General features: G+C 47.4%; 1 protein-coding gene across 2 annotated transcripts in view; it reads right to left on the bottom strand.

Annotated features, from left to right (window-relative positions):
* RNF122 (ring finger protein 122) overlaps window positions 1–25,197 on the bottom strand; it is a 35,040-nt gene extending 9,843 nt beyond the window's left edge. For both annotated transcript variants that reach the window (XM_063139002.1, XM_063139003.1), the window contains exons 1-2: window positions 24,865–25,197; window positions 6,082–6,238 (exon numbers count right to left, since the gene is read on the bottom strand). In XM_063139002.1, coding sequence (XP_062995072.1) covers window positions 6,082–6,238; window positions 24,865–24,889 — 182 coding nt within the window. In that variant the 5' untranslated portion in view covers window positions 24,890–25,197. The remainder of the gene's footprint in view (window positions 1–6,081; window positions 6,239–24,864) is intronic.
* Window positions 25,198–26,015: the final 818 nt, after the last annotated feature.

The raw sequence follows: 26,015 nt of genomic DNA, 5'->3' as shown, positions 1-26,015 counted from the left end.
ACTGGGCATGCAGTGCTCTGCTCAAAGGATGTTCGCAGTGAATCTTGCTCCCCTTCTGGAACTTTTGGTCAAGGCTGAGTCGTACAAAGCCTGGGGGACAAACGCCCATTCACTGCTGTGGAAGACAAACCAGCTGGCCCAGAGCTGGAGGAGGCAGAAAATTGACTGTGAATAATAGTCCTGTTTTATAATGACACAGATTTCTTTGTGCCCAGGCAGCAAGAAGGGCCGGGCCAGAGGCAGGACAAGGGATGGCCACCACATCAGCTGCCACAGTGGCTCTGAAAGGAGCGGCGAGGATATGGCTAAACAAGGGATGCAGCCTCTTACGAAGACAGAGCTACAGGGGAAGGCAGGCTGAGAGAGGGAGAGAGAGAGCTGATAAAGGGTCTCTCCAGCCTCAGTTGGTTCACTTGGGAAGGAGTAGGTTTGTCTTGGAAGACAAACCCTTCTGTGACTCAACTAATCTGCTGTATCAAGCCATAGCTCAATGTGACAGAGCACATGCTTTGCATGCAGAAGTTCCCCAGTTCAATCCCCGGCTTCTCCAAGTGGGGCAAGGAAAGAATCCTGCCTGAAACCCTGGGGAGCTGCTGCCAGTCAGTGTCGACAACACCAGATGAACCAATGGTCTGACTCAGGCAGCTTCCTATGTTACTATCAAGCTAGATCTGACCCGGAAGATTTAAAAGAGATCAAGGTTTGGAAGAAAAGCCCCCCAAAGAGTTGGTTTAGATCTCCAGGACCGGAGAGTTAATAACTGTGCAGAGAAGGCAGCGGTATTGAAAGGACTCAAAGATGTGCCCACTCCTGTCTGCCCATCTCAGTATCACTTTCCTATGTTCTTTACCCGGTGTGTCCTTGACTGTCTTGGGAGGAGACGCAGCTTGGCGGTAGGGATGTATGAGAAATTTGTTTCAGTTCAGGTTTGATCAGGATTTACCCTGTTTGCACCTCCCAGACCAAACAGCCAAAGGAAATACAAGTGCAATTAGTTAACTCTTTAAAAGCCCTTTGTAACTGGAAGGAGTAGGTAGGATAAATGATATCGACCAGGTAAAGAAGAGATATATCAGCCAAGGGGTATTTGCTTGGGATGGTCTTCGTGATGTTAGGGCAGTTCAAATGTTAAATATTATAAAACAACTCCCTCAGTGCAAAAGGGCCATGATACAGCTTAAGTATTCGGATACTTTGACTCTCCTGGTATGAAGGCACATATTTACTGAGTTGCATTTCTATGCGATGTCGTTACCTGTTGTGTAAGGATGCTATAGTACGGATGGGCAGAAGGTAGATCTCCAGATGTTTTGAACTTCAACTCCCAGAAGCCTTTGCCAGCATGGCCAATGGTTAGGAATACTGGGGGTTGATGTCCAAAACACATGGAGATCTACTTTCTTTCCACTCCTATGGTATAGCAAGGTGTCTTGGGAGTGGCAGGTGTGCCCCAAATGCCCTCATCAGATTGGGGATCTGGTGCATTGCTTTCTGAAATGTCCCCGGCTTAGTGACATAACAGTTCAATTTACAGCTAGTATTCTAGGATTGCATGAGTTTGCTTCGTATATATATTTTTAAAAAACAACACTCTGTTGTTTTGCTAGAAATGGCAACTGCCTATAGACTAGGGATGTTGGGGGGGGGGAAATCGGATGAGTTTAGATTTCTATGAATCCATCCCATGGATTCTGTCCAACCCATGGATTCTGCAGGGGACCAGCTTTTCCCAAGCTGCATGGATTCTGTGGGCTTGCGGATGTTTTTTTTTAAAAAAAGTGTCCAGAATTTTTCACAAATTTAGTTGTAGAAAAATACATAAAATTAAAAAAAACCACTTGCCAGAAATGTGAATTTCCACCATGAAAATGTGTATAGTGGGGAGTATTTGTGTATTTTTGTGAATGCAAATTTGGGAAATTGGAATGAATCAGATTCCATTAATAAGCAGACAAGGAAATGAAAGGCACCTGACAATCTATGAAATGCAAACAGAACGGAATTTGCAAAATCCATACATCCCTACTATAGGGTATCTATTTTTGCCCTAATAGCAAAGAAAGTGACAGCAAATTGTGTTGGAGCGTCAGAGGAATCTGGGGCCTATGGTTCACACTTGTACTGTATACATCTCTCTCTCTCTTTAAGTTATTTTGCAGTTATTTTGATGTTTAGTTTACAAGCCAAAGACAAAAGGAATATCACGTGCTAAGAATGATGATGAAATCCATTTGGCTTTTTCTAGACATCCCGGCTGCAGATGAGTACAAAGTTTAAAAATAAGTGTTCCATAAATAGACGCTAGAACCAGGACGTGGCTCTTCTTTCCCCAGAAACAATGGATCTGCTCTGTCCACCTGAACAAGACCTCCCCGCCCCCCAACTTCCTCGCATTTCCTGCCATGTTAGCGCAAGATCTGGTCATCTTAGCTCAGCAGCACATCATTCTCCAGGGACTGTGTCACTACTATGGGTTTTCAGAAGGTTTAAGCCACGAACATCTGCAGCTGTGGAGAGATGATTGTTCCTATGAGGAAGGACTAAAACGTTTGGGACTTCTTGGTTTACAGGAGAGAAAGATGGCTGAGGTCATCACAGAATGTGTGCATCATAATTGAGTCTTAGAAAATGATGGCAGGTGGCGAGAAATTGGATAGAAAGTACTTCCTTCCTGTCTTGGAGTGTTGCTCCTTAATCGCTGCCAAAAAAGAAGGCATGCAGCACTAAAAAATAAGGAGCCCGATTTGTATAACATTTGCATCTGCTCATATATATGTATTGAGGGAAATTTAGAAATTGTCGCAATATCTTAAATAGAAATAGAGTGCATCTCACCATACTGGGGATGACAGGCCAGGTGACCCATGTGCCTGTTAAGTTTGCTGTCCAGTTGCTCACTGTGGCTGAACAACTTCAAGGCCCCAGGTCTCCTTTCTTATGGTTCTTTAAACTGGACTTGAACCGCACAGCCCTTTAAATAGAACAGTGTCCTCAATGTAGTGGCCTCCAGATGTTTTGGACTACAATTCCCAGGATTCTTGACCATTGGCCATGCTGGCTGGGGCTGATGGAAGTTCAAGTCCAAAGCAGGGCACCAGGTTGGGGAAGGTTGCAGTAGAGGATGTCTTCAGATAGAACACTATCCTTTATAAAGCAGGACTCATGGCCACCCTTACTGTCTCATAATACTAGAACTTGGGGTTGCCCAATGAAATTGGTGATCAATCAATTTGAGACAAACAACACAACAATGCAGAGGTCACGTGCGGGATTCAAACAAGGGATGCAGTGATGGCCTCTGTCTTTACATAAGAACTTAAGAAGGGCCATGCTGGATCAGACAAGGGTCCATCTAGTCCAGCACTCTGTTCACACAGGGTCCAACCAGCCATCGGTCAGGGATGAACAAGCAGGACACACTGCAATAGCACCCTCCCACCCATGTTCCCCAGCAACTGGGACACCCAGGCTTACTGCCTCGAATACTGGAGATAGCAAACAATCATCAGGGCTAGTAGCCATGATAGCCTTTGCCTCCAGGAATTTATCCAACCCCCTTTTAAAGCCACCCAAATGGGTGTCCATCACTACATCTTGAGGAAGTGAGTTCCATAATTTAACTATGCGCTGTGTGAAGAAGGACTTCCTTTTATTTGTCCTGGACCTCCCACCAATCAGCTTCATGGGATGTCCCCGGGTTCTAGTATTTTGAGAGAGGGAGAAAAATGTCTCCCGATCCACATTCTCCATACCATGCATAATTTTGTACACCTCTAACATAAGTTTGAACACCTCTTTGTTGGCATTCAAAGAAGATTAGACCCATTTCACAGAGGAAAAGTCTACCCACGGCCCTTTACCATGGCGGGTAATGAAAACTTCACATTCAGAAGCCAAATACAGAGCAGGGCAATAGCAGGGGAGGAGGACTATTGCCTTTGTATCCCCATTTCTGGGTGAAGCGGGATGCAGGACCAGATGGGCCATTGGTTTGATCTAGCTGGGCTCTTTTTACGCTCTTAGAAAGAAAAGGGGGGAGCCAGACCATCCTGATTTTCTCCAGATGTTGTCAGATGCCTGTCCCTTTTGTGGTTTCTGAAGTGCTTGAGTTGAAATGCCTACCACGTCCCACAACTGCTTCATTGTTTACAACCTCAGCAATGGGCGTTGGGGATAAACATCGATCTGGAAAGATGACGGGGGAAGCAAACTGAGTGGGGGCGGGCATGCTTTGTTTGCACAAAAGTGACATATCAGCCTGTGGATTGAATTGCCCTGGAGGTGATGACCCAGGCCTGGCTTAATAGGGAAGCAGCTCTAAATCATGTTTGAAATCCTGTATTTGCTTAGGGGACTAGAGAAAAGCGTCATTGTCCACAAAGCTAAAGCTAGGAGCTAAAGGCCCTCAAAGGACAGAGCTACACATTCATGCTCTCGCTGTAATCCATGAGCACACCCGACGCGGTGCAGGGCAAAGTCTCCTCTCCAGCAAAGGCAGCGCCCAGCATTGCATTCCTACACCCACCAGTTGTTAGACATTCGTGACAGACATGGAGGCAACGGTCAATGCCAACTGGGGAAAAAACAGGCCAAATCTAGAACAAGCTCGGCACAGTGTCTCATCAGACCTTGAATGGCCTGAGCCTGCTTCGAGCCAGAGCCTTCAGGCCCAGAATCCAGTGTGAAATGTCAGGGGTTCAGAGGTTCTCTCTTCAGTCCTCATCAGCTCCAGGTAAAAGGATGAGCCAGCAAATGAAGGGTCTCTGCACAAGAACCTGGAAAGCCACTACTAGTCAGAATAGATCAGCCTTGCCCAAGTAGGCACTCTCCAGAAGGATTGGACCACAACCCCATCATCTCCAGCCAACTCAGTGGCTGGGGATGATGGTAGTAGTAGTCCAAACCCTCCAAAGAGTGTCCGCTTGGGGGAATGGCCACAGTACACAATACTGGGCTAGCAGGACAAATAGTCTGACCTGCGTTCTTCTTGTTATTTTTTCATTAAGGTTCTACAAGAAGCTTCCAGGGATCTCCAGAGGACCTCAGGAGGTACGTTTCTAACTGTTCCTGTAATGAAGGAGCATTGGACCTCTTTCCCTTCAAGGGCCGAATTCCATTTCAGGGAAGCTCTTAGGGACCATGTTCCAGTGGTGGGCAGAACCAAAAGGGAAAGGGGTGGGGCCCAAAATACCAGCCCATTTCCACTTTAAGCTCTTAACTAAGGCCAAGGCTAGACGAGGGGGTGAAAGGGCGACGATCCCGCGATTTCATGATCATGAGATCATTACCCTCGTTTACACATGGTGCGTGACATCGTGGCCGCTATTTTGTTTTAGTTTTTAAAGGAGAATGAGCGCACGAGCATTCGTCTGCAAACTGGTGAGTTTAAAAAATAAAAATACAAATAAATTTCCGGCTTCCCCCACCCCACCCCCAATGGTGCTCCGTGCCCGGCTCCTCGCAGTTACTCACAAGGAGCTGGGACAAACTGTGATGGCGGGCCACACTTTCCGCGGTCTTGGGATCATCCTGAGACTGCAGAAAAAACGCGAAAAAGGGTAGGGTGATATCCCGGGCCAAGGGAAGGATCATCCCTCCCTGTTCCCGGGATCCCCTGTGTGTCACGTGGACACACATGACACACAGGGACAATCCCGGGATGATCCCCAGGATATCACCTTGTCTAGCTATGGCCTAAGTCTTAAGAGAGACATTTCAACCTTTATTAATGGGGGTGGTGGGGGGGAAACACACAGAAAACGGGAAACTAACAGGCACTCGGTGGGTGGGTGAAAGGGGGTGGAGCCAGGAGAAGGAGGCATGGCTATCTGGGGAACCCTCGAGGGCCAGATTGAGATCCCAGGAGGGCCAGATCCGGCCTGCAGACCTAAGGTTCCCCACCCTTGCTAAGATTCTTCTGTTCAGTTGAATTTTATTTAAAGCATCACTCCTCTTTCCTCTCTGTGATCTCAGCTTCCCTTGCAAAACAGGGAAGGAGACAGAAGTGCAGGCGGAAACCCAGGTGCACCTCTCGCTCTTTCACCATCTGCATTCAGAATCCCCCTCGGGACCATGACTCACCTAATGAAGTAGCAGCAGAAGATGAGGCTGAGCACGAAGACGAAGATGCCGGTGCCAAAAATCACCATGTAGATATTTAGCGGCAAGTCCTGGAAGGTGATGGGCGGCATTGTGCAAGATTTGTTGGTGTAAATTAGCCCCAATCCGCAGAAGCATCCTGGGAGAGCAGGGCAGGGAGGGTAGGAGAGAGAGAGAGAGGTGTCAAGATACCAGAGTGAAGAAAAGTAGAAAAGAGAAAGAGAAAAACCCTGATCCCTGGAACAAAATGTAGCAACCTTTCCCATTAATCCCTGTCTGTATCGTTAGGCACAGCTCTCCCCATCCTGCTGTCTGAGGGTCGGATTCCAGTTCAGGGAAGCTCTCGGGGCCACGCTCCAGTGGTGGCTGGGGTCCAAGGCAAAAGGGGGGAGCCAAGATTACAAGAGAAAACTTAGCTTAAAGCTCTTATTGCCGGTAACTAAGCCTTAGGAGAGGCATTTCTAGGGTGACCATATGGAAAGGAGGACAGGGCTCCTGTATCTTTAACAGTTGTATTGAAAAGATAATTTCAGCAGGTGTCATTTGTATGCATGCAGCACCTGATGATGATTCCTCTTCATCACAATAGTTAAAGCTGCAGGAGCCCTGCCCTCTATTGTATCTGGGCACTCTAGTATAGCTCCTGCAGCTTTCACTGTTGTGATGAAGAGGGGATTTCACCAGGTGCTGTGTGCGTACAAAGGACACCTGCTGAAATCCACTTTTCTATGCAACTGTTAAAGATACAGGAGCCCAGTCCTCCTTTTCTAGGGTCACCCTAATTTCAACTGTTTAGAACTGCGGGGTGGGTGGGGGGTGCACACACAAAAGCCCAGATGCACAAAAGCCATAAAATGTACCAAAATAACCAAAATGTCAGCAGTCAGGAGAAAAGGGCGTGGGCATTTGGGGACCCTTGGAGGGATGGATCGGGACTGCAGGCAGGCTGGATTTTACCCCCGGGCCATAGGTTCTGCAATGAGTGGAGGTAGAGAGATGGGGGGGCAGTTTCAATCCCAATTTTTCCATACTGCTGTATTCTATGCACTATTTTGAGTTGTTGTAAACCGCCCAGAGAGCCTCAGCTACTGGGCAGTATGGAAATGAAAATGAATGAATAATGTTTCCTCATCTCCACGTGTTCACTGAATGTCTGAAAAGGTCCAAAGGGTATTGATGCAAGGACAGCCTTAGGGGAACATGGTTGCACATCAAACGCTGACTTCCACAGAACAACCTTCTTTTTCCTGGCCCCAGAGAGGAAATAAAGAAAGCATGATCCCATCGGCTATTTAAAGAATGATTACACAAAGAGAGGTTAGGTTGACTTCATGTGAGAACCAGGACAGCTGGGCCTGCTTACAGGAAGCTCTCTTAGAAAACCTCACCACCTTCAAATTCCCCCCAAATCCCAGAATGGTGACTAAATAGTAATACAGAAACCAAAAACAACGCATTAGGCCTGAGGTGAGAGGGGTGAAGTAAGGAGTTCAATTCAGAGGCAGAGATAAATCTCCCTTTATCAGCTTTCGACTGAGTGCTTGTCGTTCAGCACCAAGCAACGGTCTCTATTAGAAAAAGAAGGATATTTCCAGAAGAAGTTGTGATCTTAGTTATACGAAGCGTGTACGCATGTAGTCCTTGTCCCTTGCTACACAAAAAGGACCACAGCTTAGGGGTAGATACAAGGTCCAATCCCTGTAGGCCAAGTGTCCTACTTTACAGAGGGAGGTTCTCTGTTTAAAAGGCTATCAGAGGACTCTCCTCTGTTTGATGGTGTCCTCTTCTGGAAAGGCTGTCCAGTCCAAGTCCAGGTTAAAGATAAAAAAGCCCTAAAAAGGGATTGCAGAGACATTGGATAGCAGTAGTTAGCACCTGGACAGTAGACTGAGCAGGTACAACAGCTACCTGGTAATAGTTTTCCCTACTATGGTGAGATATATTGTGTTTCCATTTAAATTATAATCCTTATTTCTATATTTGCATCTTTTCCTAGAAACTATCACAGTCCCCCCTTTTATTCTCTCTCTCTCAGTTCAGACAACACATTTGTCAACTATGGTTTTAGAACTCCACGGTGGAGTTTTTACACCCCTGTTGAGAAATGTGTTGTCTGGTGGGAAAACTCCATGCAATGGTGTTTTTTGTTTTTGTTTTTTGGGGAAAGTACTCCACACAGAATATCCACTCTGTGCAGAGGAGAGTTCCAGCACAACTATTGTGTTGCATGTTGTGTGGCAGGCTCCATGGAGTTTTCCGTTGCGTTGCGTTGACTCTTCCCATTGGCTACAGAGTTCCCTGGCAAGAGCAGTAAAAGGAGCAAGTGCCGCTCTAGGAGAGAGGACAGGATTGGTGTTTTTTTTTCCAGCAATAGCTGATGGGATACCATCAGGAGGACTTAGGGAGGAGAGAGGGCAGAGGAACTGTCAATCAAACATCCTGATGGATTTTACTCAACTCCACGGTAGCCCATAGTCACACAATGGTGGAGTTAGAACATGTTGTGTGGGGAGTACCCCCTAAAAACTCAACCGTTGAGTGGAGTTTTCACACAACGTTGACTAACGTGTTGTCTGAACTGAGCCTCCTGCTCTCTTTTGGATGCTGTGTTTCCTCTTGTTTGGGCCATGCAGAACTGGCCATCCTAAATCCTCAGCATCTTCAGTTGAAAGATTCTCAGGGAGTGAGAGATGGGAAAATGTCTTCCCAAGATCCTGAAGAGTAGATAGTGGTGGGCTAATGGACCAATAAGTCTGACTTGGAATCATGACTGCGTTACATTGTGTTTTATTTCCAAATACTGTTCACAAAATAAGGGGCACTTACATAATAATAAATTAAGAGCGCTAAAGAAACAAAGGAACTCACTAATTAGAATTCATAGTCTATAACTGATATGCTCCTGGAACATCTAAGGAAAAACAGCCTAAGTAGGAGCTCGATACCTAATAAAAGAGTAAAAATACAATTTACACAGCATAAAAAAGGAGTGTGTGCAAGTGTGTCTTATTTTGTGATATATATGTGTACTTGGTTGGAATTTGATCAAAGTTTGAAGAGCTCCAACATAGGCAAGAAATAGAAACGATAATATCTTTCTTAAAGTCAGGAGTTTGGACTGGTATAATGCAGCTTCCTATATACTGTGTGCTCAACTCCATAATGCCTATGGGAAGAGAAAACTTGTGGTGGTGGTGGTGGTGGGATTGCTGAGCACCAAACAGGTAGGGCGCCAAATCCCTCCCCATCTCCAGCAACTGATTTAGGGGTGCTCAGCAAGCAATCATCTAGCTACAAGCAGATCTAGCGCTGAGTAGCTGCTTTGGCGTGTCGTTTTGCAGAAGAAGCTCACAGGGAACAGAGTCCCTTGAGAGGACTGCCCAGACAGACATTGGGAGGAACACAGTTGTGGCGGTGTCAGGGTTGTGGCACAACTTGCACCAGCTGTTCCAGTACGTTCTGGAGAGTAGCCCAAAGAAAAAACGAACAGCTGGTACAGACACACTTGCAGACACTGGCAGCTGTTGTTTCCAATTCCTATAAAGTTTGGAAGACCGAAGGCCGGGCCACGAGGCCCAGATAAAACACCCATCTCTCACGGAGACAGATATTATGAAGAGTGCTGCCAGCTGCCATGGCCCCAGCAATTGAAATGGTCACTGTAGTGCCAAACCAGCGTGCAGGAATATACACAAACACACAATTATTGCATTTATATCCTGCCTTTTTTCCTCCAAGGAACCCAAGGTGGAACACATAATCCTCCTCTCCATTTTTATCTTCACAACAACTCTATGAGGTAGGCTGGGCTGAGAGCCTGTGACTGGCCCAAAGTCACACAGTGGGTTTCCATGGCTGAGTGAGGACTAGAACCCAGACCTCCCGACTCCCAGTACAACACTTTAGCCACTACACGCCCCCCCCAATACACCTTTACTGAATGCCTCCTCCTCCTCCTCCTCTGCATGCACACATCTGCCTGTTTCATTGCCTTCTCCCTCTGGACCCAATCCATACCACTGCCCATAAGGTGAGAGGAGGCTACTGCTTCTTTTCTTTGCTCTTGTCACTTGCGACATACTAGGAGAGGGCAGGCAAACAAGGAGAGACGACAAAGAAGCAGAGCAGGGCCAGAAGTCTGGTATGTACTCCTTTGCCAGTCTGTGAGCCCATTGGTCCATTAAGCTCAGTACGGTCTATGTCTACACTGAATTCAAAAAGGGAGCTCCCCACCACCAAATGCCCTCATGTTTTCACTTAACGCTCTTATTGCCAGTAACAAAGGGCTTACGAAGGGGATTTCACCCTTTTCCAATGGGGAAAAACCTGCGCAGAACCTGGGGGTCAGGGAGAAGGGTGTATGGCCATCTGAGGGGATCCCAGAGTGCAGCTGTGCCTCTTTGCTTTGGCCATGCCAAGACGACAAGGTAGTGGCCATCTCAAGTTAGTAACTCCATGGACCATGTCAAGCTAACGATCCATTGAGCCCAGTAGTGCCTACTCTGACTGGCAGCAACTGCCCAGCATCTCTGGCAAAAGTCCCTCCTGGTACATGGTCCTTTTAACTTACAATGCCAGTGGCTTGAGCCCGAGGCCTCCTGCATGCAAAGAGGGGCTCTACCAGTGAGCTATGGTCTCTCGCCAAGGCAGCTTCCCGTGCGTTAATTAAAGAGTGGAAGGTGCTTCCATACCAGCCTTGTTCTCCATTTTGGACAGTATAGGACACTTGTTCAGTACGGACAACCTTCCTCTCAAACTGTCGCGTTCTCATCTTTTCCCCATTGCCATCCATCCTCCCCTCGCATTTGCTCACCTACCACAGTCTTTGTAAAGCTTCCAACACAACTGCAGCGCCATCTTTTCTGTTGCAAACCGGCTAGCACCATTGTCTCCCCTGCTGCACAGGAATGGGCGCGGACATGGCAGACGAGAGCGTGCCATTCTACTCGCCTGTGTTACCAAGCCTTCCTTTTGCCATGCCATTTCTTTCATGGTCCCTGTTCCCCTGGACACGGAACTGACAAGGAGTTGGGGAAACCTAGTCAGTTACAAAGGCTGCAGTAGTTGTCCCTATAGACCCCAGCAGAACAGGAAAAAACTAGGGGTGTGCACGGACCCCCCGATCCGCTCTGCGGGCCGATCTGAAAATTTTGGATCAGGCCCGCTCCGCGCCACTCCGCCCATAGTCCGCTCCTCTTCACCGTGGAGCTCCGGCTCCGAATCGGAGCTCTGCAGTGGAGGGGATTGGCGCCAGGTTAGCCTCCCTCCTCTCCCTTACCTGCAGAGCCAGGTAAGGGACCAAGGGGGAGGGGGGCCTTACCTGCGTCCGTCCGCGGTCCCTCGGCTTCTTCAATTGAGCCCATGGCTCAACCAGGAAGTCTGGGCCGCAAGTGGACTCCCTGGTTGAGCCGCGGGCTCAATTGAAGAAGCCGAGGGACCACGGACGGACGCAGGTAAGGGAGAGGAGGGAGGGGGGTTACCGGACCCTGCCGCTGTCGCCACATGGGCGACAGCGGCAGGGCCCGGTAAACCCCACTTACCTTTCTTGCGGAGCTCCGGATCGAGGCGAAGGATCCGCCTTCACCTCGATCCTCTTCGCAACGCTCCGCTGGCCTCCCAATCCTCTTCGCCTCCGCTTTAAGGGGAGGCGAAGCACCCTGCTCCGCTTCTAATTCGCCGGTCCGATTAGAAGCGGAGCACATCCCTAGAAAAAACATACCAAAAACTTACATGCAATTGACAGTTTGCAATGCTTCTTTCAAGCACCCCCAATGGAAACATCAGCAAGGTAATGCTGGTTAATACCAAACATTTCAAGTCCAGTGTGGACACTATTCAGGTACAGCTCATTGAAAATGAATACCACTGACAGCAAACACACCTTTGATTATCATCCTATATACCAGGAGTACATAGCCAATGGACCAAATTTGCCCCTCCAGGGCTTCCCAAATGACCACACCCTTTCCCCTGGCCCTTGGGTGGTTCCTCTCCCCACCCACCCCGCAAAACATCTAAAAAGTTTAAATGCCTCTCCTAAGACCTAGTTACTGGCAATAAGAGCTTTAAACTAAAATATGCTGTAATGTTTGGTATTTTGTCTCCACCCTTGTCTTTAGCTCCCCCCCCTTTGATTTTGGCCCCACCCATTGGAATCCAGCTCTTGAGAGCTTCTCCAAAGTTGAATTCAGACTTTGGTCTGAAAGAAGTTCAACAATAGATAGCATATACTAATAATGAACTCATTCTCCAAGACAATGAATATCAGTAGGTCTGGGGTCATCTCAAGGTTTGCAGAAGTACAGAAAGCCCTGCAGGGGGAATGGGATACCCCAAAATAGCACATGTTCAGTGGGCATGGAATGCTGATTGACCATTGGGGAGGGGGACTGAAAAACTGGGGAGGGGGAACAGAATGGAATATCTTGGGAAAAGACATAGGGGGCTGGAACTCTGAACAGGAGCATTCGATGGTGCAACATTTTGTTGCAGGTCACACTTGTTTTGGTATGATATCGATAGTAATTTTATGGCCGCTTCAGATATACAAGTCCATCTCTTGATGACTGCAGCCAAAGACCACAGAGAAAGCTTCCATATTCCTGCTACACATCACTTCACACACAGGAGTTTTCAATGGACTTTTTTCCAAAATTTAGCTGGCCGTTATTGTGTCTGGCACTACTTATGCATGTCTGAACCACTCTTTAAGGTTATGCTCCCCTCGATCTCCCTCTCTGGAAGTATATACATAATCAAATGATGGAAATACATCACTGGTTGGGAAAAGATGCCTTAGGTGGACAGTAACTAGAGCAGATGAAATAAGGCAAATTTTAAGGAACCAGGAGGCATGACGGATCTAGGAGACAAGTTTATAAATAATGTGACTGACTCTCCCAGTGTATATCAGGTTCTGGAAGAAAACCTGAGACTCTTTTTTGGCTAAAACCTTGCTATCAAAAGTTGGAATTTCCTACCCCATTCTGGTTTTATGCAGAGCGCAGCAGAAATAGACGGTCCCTGGTAAAACCAGATATTTAAAGTTAATCAAATCTGATAATCGTATTAAGAGGTTTTTAGCAAAATGCGCTGGTGCTCTGACTGTGTACATGGCTGACAGTGGGTGTTTCACAGCCAATATGGAGATCTGTGATTCCCAGATGCTTACGTAGGCTGAGCCTTTAAAATTCAAGCTACGATTGTGGATCGGTCCCGGGAGACAACGAGCTCACTTAGAGAGCAGGAGCTACTGTTTTCAGTTTCACTCCCCAAGCACCATCACCCTTTTGAAACAAACAAACAAAGCTTAGGAGATCTGGGAAGAACCAGCTCTGAGGTTGCTTGCGTCTGAAAACTGGGATTTTTGTTTTGGCTCAATCATTTGCAGCAAAGAACCATTCTCCTGCAACAAGGAAAGAATGCAGAGGAAGGGACTGCCCATTTGGAGGCAACAACAAGGGGGGAAAAGTTAGCAGCATTACGTAGTGCAGTGACCTAGATATCGTTTGCATTAAAAAAAGGGAGGAGAACCCAATGAAGAACAGCAGGGAAAATGAAGAGGAAGAGAAAAGTGAAACTGTTACAGGCACATCATGGAACTACGCCCCTTATTAAGCTTCTTCGTCATTATTTATGTGCAAGACATCCATATGTCCAGCTTCTATTCCCTGACCCTACTTAGTTGACTTTATGCTGCAGAAGAACATTGTTCCATCTAACGCAGTGCCATTCCCTGACCTGGTACCCTCCAGATGTGTTGAAATGCAACTTGGAGTGGCCCTCCAGATGTGTTGGGACTGCAGAGAGCTTCAGCTATTGGCCGGTATAGAAATTTAATAAATAACCCCCCAGCATGGACAATGGAACCAGTTACCTAGGGAGGTTGTGGGCTCTCCCACATTGGAGGCATTCAAGAGGCAGCTGGAGAACCGTCTGTCAGGTAGGCTTTAAGGTGGATTCCTGCACTGAGCAGGGGGTTAGACTCGATGACTTTATATAGGCCCCTTCCAACTCTACTATTTTGTGATTCCTAGCCACCATGGCCAATACAAGTTACGTACTTCTCTCAGCATGGAGAAAGGCAAAATGGAAGGGAGGAGGGGAAAGAATATCACCTGGCCCATTGGTGGATCTGGTGGGCAATTTGGCTCTCTATCCCATTCTGGTACAACATTCTGGTTCTGCCTTAAGTAGCTAAAATGTCCCCACCCTTCACAAGAAGGCTGGTAGTAATCCCAAGGTTTGCAGTTGTAGGAAAAAAATCTGCAGAGGGAAAAATCCCTAAGGGTGGCGTGGGGGATCCTAAAAGGAGTCTGATGAGGACTGAGCATGCTCAGGGCGTGCAGAATGTTGTGGGGATAGAACACAGAAAACCAGGAGAAGGGGAAATGGAATGAAGTGGCTGGAAGCAGTAGGGATGTGCTCCGCTTCTAATCGGACCGGCGAATTAGAAGCGGAGCGGGGGGCTTCGCCTGCCCTTAAGGCGGAGGCGAAGAGGATTGGGGGGCTGGCGGAGCGTGGTGAAGAGGATCAAGGTGAAGGCGGATCCTTCGCCTCGATCCGGAGCTCCGCCGGAAAGGTAAGTGGGGTTTACCGGGCCCTGCCGCTGTCGCTGTCGCCCATGCGGCGACAGCGGCAGGGCCCGGTAACCCCCCCCGCCCTCCTCTCCCTTACCTGCCTCCGGCCACGGTCCATCGGCGTCTTCAATTGAGCCCGCAGTTCAACCAGGAACTGCAGGCTCAATTGAAGACGCCGACGGACCGCGGACGGAGGCAGGTAAGGCCCCCCTCCCCCTTGGTCCCTTACCGGGCTCTGCTGCCATCGCCGCCCGGGTGGCGATGGCGGCAGGGCCCGGTAAACCTCCCGCCCTCCTCTCCCGGCCTTACCTGGCGCCACTCCCCTCCACTGCGGAGCTCCGATTCGGAGCCGGAGCTCCGTGGCGAAGAGGAGCGGAGTATGGGCGGAGCGGCGCGGAGCGGAGCAGGCCGATCCGAAATTTTCGGATCGGCCCACAGGGCAGAGCGGGGGGGGGGGGGCCGTGCACACCCCTTGGAAGCAGCAGCCAGTGGCTCAGTGGCTGAGCACTTGCTTCGCATGCCGAAGGTCCCAGGTTCAATTCCTGACATCTCCAGGTAGGGCAGGAAAACCTCCCTCCTGAAACGCTAGAGCCGTTGCCTAGTACGAGCCTAGACCAATGGTCCAACTCAGCACAAGACAGCTTCCTATGCCTGAACAGAAGTATTCTATACCGCAACATTTTGTTAAAAGCGGTCCAGAAAAAGTATTTAAGGCACAGGAGCTTTGTCTTCTATAGTACCAACTTTAGAACCAGCTTACTGCCTTTAACAGAGGATTGATTTGCAGGAATTAGCAGGCGATGCTCGTTCATCGCTGCAGACTAAGCTGCTGCTAATGGCATAAAAAAAGACCAGGCTGTTCTGCCCTCACCCCTGCACAATCCCTAACTGCATCTGGTCATCCCAGCCCACTTGCTCTAACCTTCCCCTGACTCTCCCTTACAATAGCGGTTTTCAGTTCCCAGCTGCTGTTAGCTTATTCAGCACAAAAATGAAAAAGCCCTAACATGAGATGCTGCAGCCGGCTAGGCGCTCTGTCACTGCGGGTCAAGGTCAGGCTAACAGGACCATTGTCCCTCTGGTGTCATCAGCCTCTTCAGTCAACCCTGCTTAGGGCAAAAGCACACAACCATTTTTGCATCGTAGAGTCCCGTGTCTCCTCTTTGGGTATAGCAAATGCTTTGCGAAGTGGGTCGGGATTGAAGCTAATTTGTCTCCTGGATAATAATCAAAATGTGGATTGAGCCAGGAGATAGTGTATCGAGATCTTGATGACTATACACATTTTTTATTGTTAGAGTTCCCCAAGACAGAGAGAACTTGGCACTGTGTTACTATCTTGCTTAGTGCAGTAAAGAAAGAAAGGAAGTTCTCTCTGTTTTTTGAAACTCAAATTTGTGGAAGCAAAACCATCCCACACACATTTAAGAAGTTATCTTGTTCAAAATCCTATCTATCTTTGGTTGTTGTTGTTTTGTCCAGCTTGTGGTAATGGCTGTTCTAGATATTATAAGTGAGACCTGCAAGAAAATGTTGCAGTGGGGAGAGTTCCTGTTCAGGATTCCAGCCAGCCAGGCCCTTTTTGAGGGCATACCATTCCATTCTCTTGCACCAGGTTTTCAACCCCCCACCCCCACTCCCACCCCAAACTGATACTCTTGTTTTGTGGCCACTTCTTGGGATGTTTTGGGTTTTCCCATCAAGCTTTTTTCCTCTTCTGCAAAACGTGGGATCGTCTTGTGCATGGATGGTGCTATTTTAGCTGCATAAGGATTGGCACTTGGGAGGGCGTATTTGTTATTACCATATGGGATACATGGATTCCCTACTCATCTTTGTTAAGGGGTTCATGAACATCGCTTAGTGCAACCTGAAATGAGTGAAACTTCCCCACATGCTTAGTTCAAGCACCTGTAAAAGGTTCAATAGCGCTTGCCTCCTTCTCCACCTTCCCAAACCCAGACAGAAAAAGAAGGTGGTGGGTGCTCTAAATCCTCACTGGAGCATCCTTTCTTATTACAAGCCCCAACATACCCTGGTGAGAAAGTGATGCTATTCATGCCAATTTCCTGCTGGAGAGAAGGCCCTCTGAGCATCAATCAGATTACTGAACGCATATAAGTTGTATGTGTGTGTGTCTGCTTCCCTAATGCTGGTCCCTCAAACCCACTATTTGGGGGTGGGGTAAGGGGAAGAAGTTCTCCTTTTTAATAGATAATGGCCTGGTTCAGACAACATGCTAAACCATGCTGCTTAACCACAAAATAGTTAAGAGAATGCATTCCCTTAAACATTTTGTGATTAAGCAGCATGGTTTAGCGTGTTGCCTGAACCAGGCCAATATATACATAGCGAAATATAATACATATTATACACAACTATAACATTCAAGCAAAAAACAATCACTCAGCATCACCTCCCTTTTAGGATAAACACACCCCATTGCCTCAAATGCTACAGGGTTGGCACAACCCCATCTCAAAGTCAGTGAAATCATTGCCATCTAAATAAGCGGGGTGGGTGGGGGATTTCTCCACAAGCCCACTGAGTCCAGAAACCTCACTGCACTATTGAACGCATCGGTCATATGAACATGGCTAGGATCTGGAAGTTCCAACATAATGAGACCTCTGTCACCCTGCTGTGTGCGACATTCTGGCCAAGTCCTTGTGTTATTTTACAGTATCTCCCCTCCTGCTCCCTAATCAGATGAACAGCTCTGTTTGACGGATGCTAATCACTCACCTGCGGAGAGTTGGCTAATTGAAATAGCTTGAGCGGATCAATCACACGTACAGAATGAACGAGAGAAACTGAAAGAAGAAGTTGGCTGATGTGAAGGCTTGCATGTGGGTGAGCAGGTGATGCAATCTGGTTTCCTGAAAGTGAACAACAGCAAGACGGAGGTGGCTGTTCTCTAGAAAGAGTCAGAGGAAGCTAAAGCAGGTTCCTTATTTGAACCAGACACACAGGTGTTAGCCGGACTAAGCCAAAGGGATTTTTTTTAAAACAAACAAACAAACCTCCAACACAAAGGCTGCAATCTTATGCCAGTTTACCTGGGAGTACGTCTCTTTGAATTCAGTGGGGCTTTGTAGGTTTATGTGTCCATGTATGGGTCTGAATCACAAAATAAACTTCGGGATACCCAAACCCAGATGGCTCAGCCAGGGTGCCTGATGAGCGGCCCTAGTATTGAATCCAGCCCAAAGTTGTGGTCCGCTTTTGAAAAGCATGCCTGACGGAAGTCACATGGAGAGACATGAATGAGTAGAGGATATGGCAGCTTTTCGCTGCTTCAAAGATGGGCTGGTCATAGGGGAAAAAAACGTGAAAATACAATCCTGCCAAAGGCCTACAATTCCCAGCATCCCCCAGCCAGGCTGGCTGGGGAATGTTGGGAGTTGTAGGACTTCATTTTTCTGTCTAGGCATACATAGGATGGCACCCTTAATGTATTTCTTTTAGGAAAACAAGGTGCATTATACCTGGTCTGGCCTCATATTCTTCACAACAGCCTTGCCAAACCTGGTGCCCTCCAAATGTTTTCGACTACAACTCCCAGAATTCCAGACTGTTAGCCATACTGGGTGAGGCTGATGGGAGACGTAGTCCCAAACCTCTGGAGGGCATCAGGTTGGGGCTAGGCTGATGTACAACGACTAGCAGCAGCTGTCCTGCATCGGAGACAGAGAAAGGTGGCACCCATCACCTGATCCTTTTGAACCGGAGATTCCAGGGGCTCATTCTAGAAAGTTTCTCCATCCAAGGCCTCTGCTTAGTCACTGGCACGTGCCTTAAAAGCCCATGTCTTTACCAGCGTTTTTAAGATTTACAGGCTCCAGTCTTGGGTCCTTAATTATTAATGATAATGACTTATACACTGAGTGCTTCGTTCTGGCCTTAAGTTTGAAGGGCCCAATCAGGAGCAATCTATAATAGAATCTCCAAACATTTTCTTGTCTTTTTCTTTTACTTTAAATTAGCTGCAGGGAGCTCTGATTTTCATCAGACCAGAGGGATTTCGATGGGGAAAATGGCACAGACATGGGTGGGGATGATGGAATGGATGAAATGTTCCCTCCCCGCCCCTAATTTAAGAATTGGCGCTTCTCTGCCTGGATTCCATTAAAGTAGCTTTGTGCTGACATTTGAGCCACTAGCCCATGAACTCCAAAGCAGCTTAGTGGTGAGTATTGGGCTTAAGGCCGCTGGGGAGATCTGGGTTCAAATTCCCACTCAAACATGAACATCTCTCAGTGACCTTAGCCCAGCGATGCTCCCTCAGCTTTACTACCACTCAGTTGTGAGGATAACATGGGGAGGGGGGAAATGCATGTTGCCCTGATGTTGTTGTTGTTATTACTATTAGATTTATATCCCACCTTTTTTCCTCCTTAAGGAAAAGATCAGAAAGAGAGGTCCTTCTCATTTCTACCTCCGTGAGAGCAATTAGGTGGCTGATCACTCATGAGAGAGCCTTTTCTGCAGTGGCCCCACACCTTTGGAACAAGCTTCCATTGGAGGCCTGCTATGCTTCATCATTCCAGGCTTTTAAGAAGGCCTTGAAAACATATTATTTTACTGGGGCTTTCTCATGATATGAGTACTGCTACTGCTGCTATTTCAATTGTTGCTGTTGCTGGTTTTATTGTGTTGATGACTTTACTGCTTTTAATATTTTAATGGTTTTTATGTATTTTATTACTGTAAGGCACCTTGGGAGGAGTTCTGCCCTGAAAGGTGGCTGAGAAAAGTTTTAAATAAATAAATTCCCAAGTGTCTGACACTTAGGCCATAGCTAGACCTAAGGTTTATCCCTGGATCATCCAGGGGTCAAAACTGTTCATCTAGGTGACACACGGGGGATCCAGTGCTCAAGCAGGGGCGAACCCTGGATGATCCCAGGATAAACCTTAGGTCTAGCTGTGGCCTTAGCCAATGGTGGAGTGGAAAATCCTGAAGTTGCACCAGCTATGTCCCTAAAGGGAGTAAAAAAATGTAGACAGGCCGTTGTCTTGATCTAATAGCGACAAAGCCGTTCTAATCAATAGCTGCTCTAGCTTCCATGTGTACTATTTGTGTAGATTTCAAACGGAGGCTGATTCAATGCAAAAATGACGTTTCATGTATATCGGACACCAGGACGCTTAAGAAGACGCTGTCCATGTAACGAGGACAACGGCTCATCGGAGCATGTGATGTAGGTGGGTCTTGTAGTGGCTTCTTTTTGGTTGCAAGTCATTGCTCATATAAATTTTGTTCTTGAAAAATCTATGATAATAGCGGATGTTCGTGCACTTTTAAATTACCTCCCTGTGATGTAGGGTTTAACAAATGGACAGCAAAGTGGATGCTGAGAGCCCTTATAGTTGCAAAGAGACTAATACCTCAAGCTTGGAAGGAGAAACATTAACCACCTGTCATTCAATAGATTGAGGATCTTATTGCTCTTGGTACATTTGAATGTATCTCCTACAACCATCAATTTCATATGGGTCTTATTTAGATATATGCACTGCTTTTATTAATATCTATATATTTGAAACAGAACTATCAAATCCTTTTCCCCTCTTCTTTTTGAATAAGGGTCATTAAAATGGTCATTGTGCATGTTTTATGATATGTTCTTCCATTTTTGTGTGTGCCCCCCCCCCCCACTTTTCTTACTGGTTTTGTTTGTTACTGTTATCTTTGCAAATAAAAACGCACATTAAAAACAAGAATCAAACAAGCCAGTTCTAGCAATTTTCATCTCCACCAGGAGAAGCTAATGGGTCTTAATTGCCCTTTCAAGACCAAGCCACCCAAAAATACTTTGCATTAAAACAAGGAAAAATAAATTGTTGCTGGGAAAATTCATTCCCCTCTGCCCACTACCCGGGTTCGCAAGAAACACCATGCTCACTGGGGAATGCCAGGAATTGTAGGACTTTTTCCTGTCTAAACATGCATAGGATTGTACCCTTAATAGAGGATAGGGTACATCTGGAGCAGCTGTCCTCAACCCAATTCCTTCCAGATGTGCTAGATTACAACTTCCATCTGCTGAATCGGAGATGATGAGAGTTGGAGTCCAATACATCTAGGAAGGAAACCAGGTCGGGGGAAGGGTGGTCTGGAAGATAGGTTCTATCAATGATTTCGACTCGTGATGGCTAGGTGCAACCTCCATGTTTCAGAGTCTAGGTGCTTCTCAAGTCTCCATTGCTGGGGAGTTGCCTCCATGCCCTTCTTCTGGGGGTGGAGTGGGGCACATGATTGGCCATAGTGAGAAATGGGCGACATCTTGCTTTTGGGGTACTCGCTGTATCTCACTGGTGCTGATAGTGTGGGACATGACCTCCAAATGCACTGATATTGGTTCAAGAGTCATTGTAGTCAAGTGCTGGTCTCAGATCTAGAAGCTCTGGATTCAAATCCTATCTCAATCATCAACCGTGGAGGCCTTGAAGAACTCACAAAGCCATATGCAGAAGTTCAACCCCACCACCCACAGTTAGAATCAAGTGAAGGTGAGAATGTGGACAAGCCCATGGGCTTGTCCTTGTTGCCCATCACATCCTTGTTGCCCATCTCCATAGCCATCTCTGTGTTGGAGGGCTAAGTTCTGCAGTGGGGAGCCTACACGAGTAGCACCATCTCCCCATTGCAAACCTTCAGCCCCCAGTGCACTGAAGGCTGTAGACAGGCGGCAAGGATGAGACAGAGGGGATAGGGCAAGCAAGCTTGTCTTTGCTCTCCCTACCATATAATTCTAATTGTGTGCATGTGTGTGAACTTCTGAATTGGATGAACATTTCCTGTCCAGCTCTTCCTCTCTGCAAAATGGGCACACTTCTGATGGCCTCATGTGCTGCATGTTATGATGTGCTCTATGGGAGCGATAGAACAAAGAAATCACATGCATTTTCCGGTACACTGATGCTAAAGTATTGATAGATGGTGTAGTGGCTACTAATCAGGAAGTCCCCAGTTTGAATCTCACTTATGCCATGAACTCATACTAGGGAGCTTTAGGCAAGCCACACTCTGATCTGGTTCGCATTATCACCGCAGCGCACCGTGGCTTATTTAAGCCACAATAGGCCGCAGGTTATCTGAACCCGGTGGGGGGGGGCAGATGTTTGTTAGTTAAACAACCCTCAAATAACCCATGATCTGTTGTAGGGTTATTTGAAGTTTGTTTAACAACACAGCAAACCACAGCAACCCCCCACTGGGGGTTGAATATTCAAAATGGCCACCCAACTGAGCTGCAACCCACTGTGGCTTAATGAAGTGGGGTGCGGTGATTGTGTAAACTGCCCCCATTTCTTAGTCTTCCCATCTGTAATGTTGAGAATAATGCTGGCTTGCCTTACAGGGATATTGTAATGGTTACGACTGGAGAATGCACACAATGCATGCTAAATAAAGCAGCACTACATAAATGTTCTTATAGAACAAAGAAATAATATAGATCAGCCTTCTCTAACTTCATGCCCTCCAGATGTTTTGGACCTCAACTCCCAGCCAGCATGGCCAATGTTCAGGAATGTTTGGCGATGTCTTACAAATGTTTTAGACTAAACCAGGTTGGGGCAGGCAGGCAGATTTTTCAGTACACTGGTGTTTGTCACCAGTTGTGTATGGATAAGGGTTATTTGGCAATACAGAAGGCAAATGTCCTATCTGAGTGACAAGAAGAGGGGCTCATGCAGTAGGTTTGGCTATCAAAGCTGGAAGCCTTCTAAAAATCAAGGGGAAAGAATCTCTGCTCCTTAGTTATGACAGTGGTTAGAGTGTTGGACTAGCAGTTGGGAAATCCAGGTTCTAGTCTCCACTCAGCCATTGAAGCTCACTGGGTGATTTTGGGCCAGTCACACACTCTCAGGCTGACCTACCTCACATGGTTGTTGTTGTGAGGATGAAATGGAGAAGAGGATTATGTAAGCCACCTTGGGTTCCTTGGAGGAAAAGGGCAGAATATAGATGCAATAAATAAATAAATTGTTGAGAGGATCTCCAGACTCCTAGGGAGTAGATTAAAAAATAATAATAATCTGCATTGAGTTATAAGTTCATTGTCAACAGGCCCAGATACTGAAGAGATGGGAGGAGCCACAGCTCAGTGGTAGAGGACATGCTTTGTAAGCAGAAGGTCCCAGGTTCGATTCCTGGCAGAGAAAAACAACAAAACTCCTGCCTCAAACCCTGGAGAGCTGCTGCCAGTCAGTGTTGACAATATTGGGCTGGATGGACCCATGGCCTGACTCGGTATAAGGCAGCTCCCTATGTTCCTCTGTCTTGACTTCCTTCTTACAGATCAGTTCCAATTCCATGCAAAAAGGCAGCGAGCGAAGGGGACCAGCTAGCCAAAGCAGCAGTAAAGAGAAGCACAAGAGGTTAATTGACTCACTGACTTTGGTTCCTCAATGCCTGTGTGTACTCAAAATAAACCCACCCCGCTCTCTCTCCTCTCTTCTTGCTCCCCTTCCCTTCCATTGTCTTTGAAGCACATGGCTCAGAGGCTGCGGGTTAGTTAAATTTCATGAAACTATAGAGGGAGATCCGGGAGGGGAGAGAGAGAGAGGGGTTGGGGGGGGTGGGGAAGGAAGGAAGAAGAAAGCCAGAGAACAAAAGCGGCTTGAAATAATTAATCCAGGCTCATCCCAAGCAGGGCTCTGCTCCTTTTAATTAACCATTAGCCATGTACAAAAGCAGTCACCATCTGCCAGACCTTCTGAACAAAACCCTCCCCAAAAAGAGAAATAGGATTTTAAGAAGCTTGTCTGCTGAACTGTGCAAAGATGGCTCTCCCCCTCCAGATGGGAGATTTCACATTTCTTGCCCCCCAACCCACCCTGGGGAGATCCATTCATTCTCATCTCCTTCTCTCTTAAGTGTGTATGGGGTCAAGGGGGTGGGGGGAGGACGAGTCCCAAAGGAAACCTAATGCTTATATTGGAGGCAGGGAGGGGGAGTTTTTACCAGAACAAAAACAGGGCCAGTGATGTGGCCATTCTTAGGACAAAAACTTCTGCCCTTGAAACGAAAAGGCCCGAGATCAGCTTAGCAATAGGTAGCCTTGACACCCTCAGGAGATGTCCGTCTTTAATTATACCTTTCCAACGTTGTTTTTATGGTTTCAGTTTGACATTTTGAGATTGCACTTTTGATCTGTTTTACTGCTTTGCATTCTGTTGAGGGTTTCATTGGTGCAGGTTGCTTTGGACACAGATCTTTGTGGAAAAGAGGGTGTTGTTGTTGTTGTTGCTATGATTATTGTAACATAAGAAGAGCCATGGTGGATCAGACCAGAGGTCCATCTAGTCCAGCATTCTATTCAAACAGTGGCCAACCAGCTGCCCGTGGGAAACCCACAAGTAGGATAATAGTGCAACAGCACCCTCCCGCCACTCATGTTCCTTGCCTGGCTTAATTAATTAATAATAATTATTAATAATATTAATAACAAGAGGAACTGAAAAAATGGAATTTGAGCCTTAGGCTGCGATTCTAAACCCATTTATCTGGGTGTAAGCTCCATGGAACTCAATGAGACTTGCTCCCGATTACACACGCCTGGGATTGTGCCGCTAAAGTGCAAAGCGATGCTTAGAAAGGAATTCGAGGACGGTTAGCGCATGAAGGACGCCCCTCTCCCCATACCCCCCAAAGTAACATCAGGGCCACACTTTTGAGAGGACCTACGAAAACGCCACAAAGCAGTGAAGCAGGCTTTCGAGTGCGAAAGACCAGAGGGGGTAGGAAAGACTGGTGTGTGGGGGGGGATCTCGATTCCCCCCAAAGTGGAAACAAAGAGCCCAGGGAGATCGGCTCGGCAGCGTCCTTCTCTCGCGCGGATGAATCTCCTCTCCTCCCCCAACCCTCCCAATATCTCTCTCTCCCCCCCCCCCCCCAACGAGGTTCTCCTCTGATCTCTTTCAAACGGCCGTCCTGGGGACGGACTTTTGTTTACAGACGCTGCTGCTTTTAAATAAACAGGACTTGCTGCTCAGCTCCACCCGGGGATCGGACAATGAACTTGGACGCGACGGCTGTGATTTATGATTGTTGTTATTATGGTAGGGGTGGGATGGGATGGGGTGGGGTGGGGTGGAGGGAAGGGGGAAAGGGGGGTGGTGGATTTCGTCCAAGCACATTCTCTCTCCGTCATTGCCCTGGCTCCGAACAAGCTTACCGTTACACCACTGGAACGGGTGCATCAGAGTCCCCAGCGCAGATGCTCGCAAAAATTAAAAATGAAAACGAGATGCCCGGCCCAATTTTTTAAAAGGCTCTCTCGCGTCGCTTTCCCCACGTTCTCCAACTACCCCGCGATCGGGTCTTAGCAGGTCCCAAATTGATGATGGTGATGATGACGATCTGTCCTCCTTGGGGCAGAGCGAGCTAAGATGGAAAAGACGAGGACCGCGAGGAGAACTCCTTCCAGCAGCCGATTCCGACGAGCAGCGTCCCAGCATTCCGAGGCGACCCGCCACCGCCTGGCCCGGGAGCGGATTGTGTCTGAACGAGACATTCTACGCGGCTTTGGAAACTGACCCCAGGCACTCGAAGCCCCGCCCCTCCAACCGACCAGCCAATCGTCGTCCCCAGCCAGCCGGACTTATTAGCATCTTTGCTTTTGATGGAAACAAGAGTGGCGTCCGGATAGGCTGGCTTGGGAACGTGGCGGCAGCCTATCTCCTTTCAGAACCAAAAAAGAAGGGAGAAAAGGCCCTTAAAGGACTTCTAGCTATCTGGCGACAAGTTTAAATAGGACGGGGTCAGAGGTAACTATGGAGGTGACAGGGTTGTGGGTTTTAATCATAGAAGAAGCTTAGTGCTCGGATTACCGGGAAACGTGTGCATGTGGTGTCATTAGGGTAGGACTTTGGGGCAGAGGTCAAGGGCCCCTTTCAGCGGAACAAGCAGGAGTCCCTCCCTGCCCAACGCAGCAGAGCTGGCTTACCACATTTAGGGTGCAATCCTATGCACCCTAGTCCTGATGGTTAAATGCAACCTCCAGCATCAGAAGCAGTAAGCCTGTATACATACACTAGTCGCTGGGGAACATGGGCAGGAAGGTACTGTTGCATCCGTGTCCCGCCTGTGGGTGGGTCCCTAGTTGAAAGCTGGTGTGCCACTGTGTGAACAGAGTTATTATAATTTATTTATATTATTTATATAGCACCATCAATGGACGCTTGGTCTGATCCAGCATGGCTCTTCTTATGTTCTTAGAAAATAAGTCCTACAATTCCCAGCATCGAGCATGCTGGGAATTGTAGGACAGGTTTTCCCCCCCTGTCTAAACAAGCATAGAATCACACCCTTAAAAAAATAATCCAT

Source organism: Elgaria multicarinata, chromosome 12, assembly GCF_023053635.1.
Source record: "Elgaria multicarinata webbii isolate HBS135686 ecotype San Diego chromosome 12, rElgMul1.1.pri, whole genome shotgun sequence".
NCBI classification, from domain to species: Eukaryota; Metazoa; Chordata; class Lepidosauria; order Squamata; family Anguidae; genus Elgaria; species Elgaria multicarinata.
This window is presented reverse-complemented; position numbering and strand designations above follow the sequence as displayed.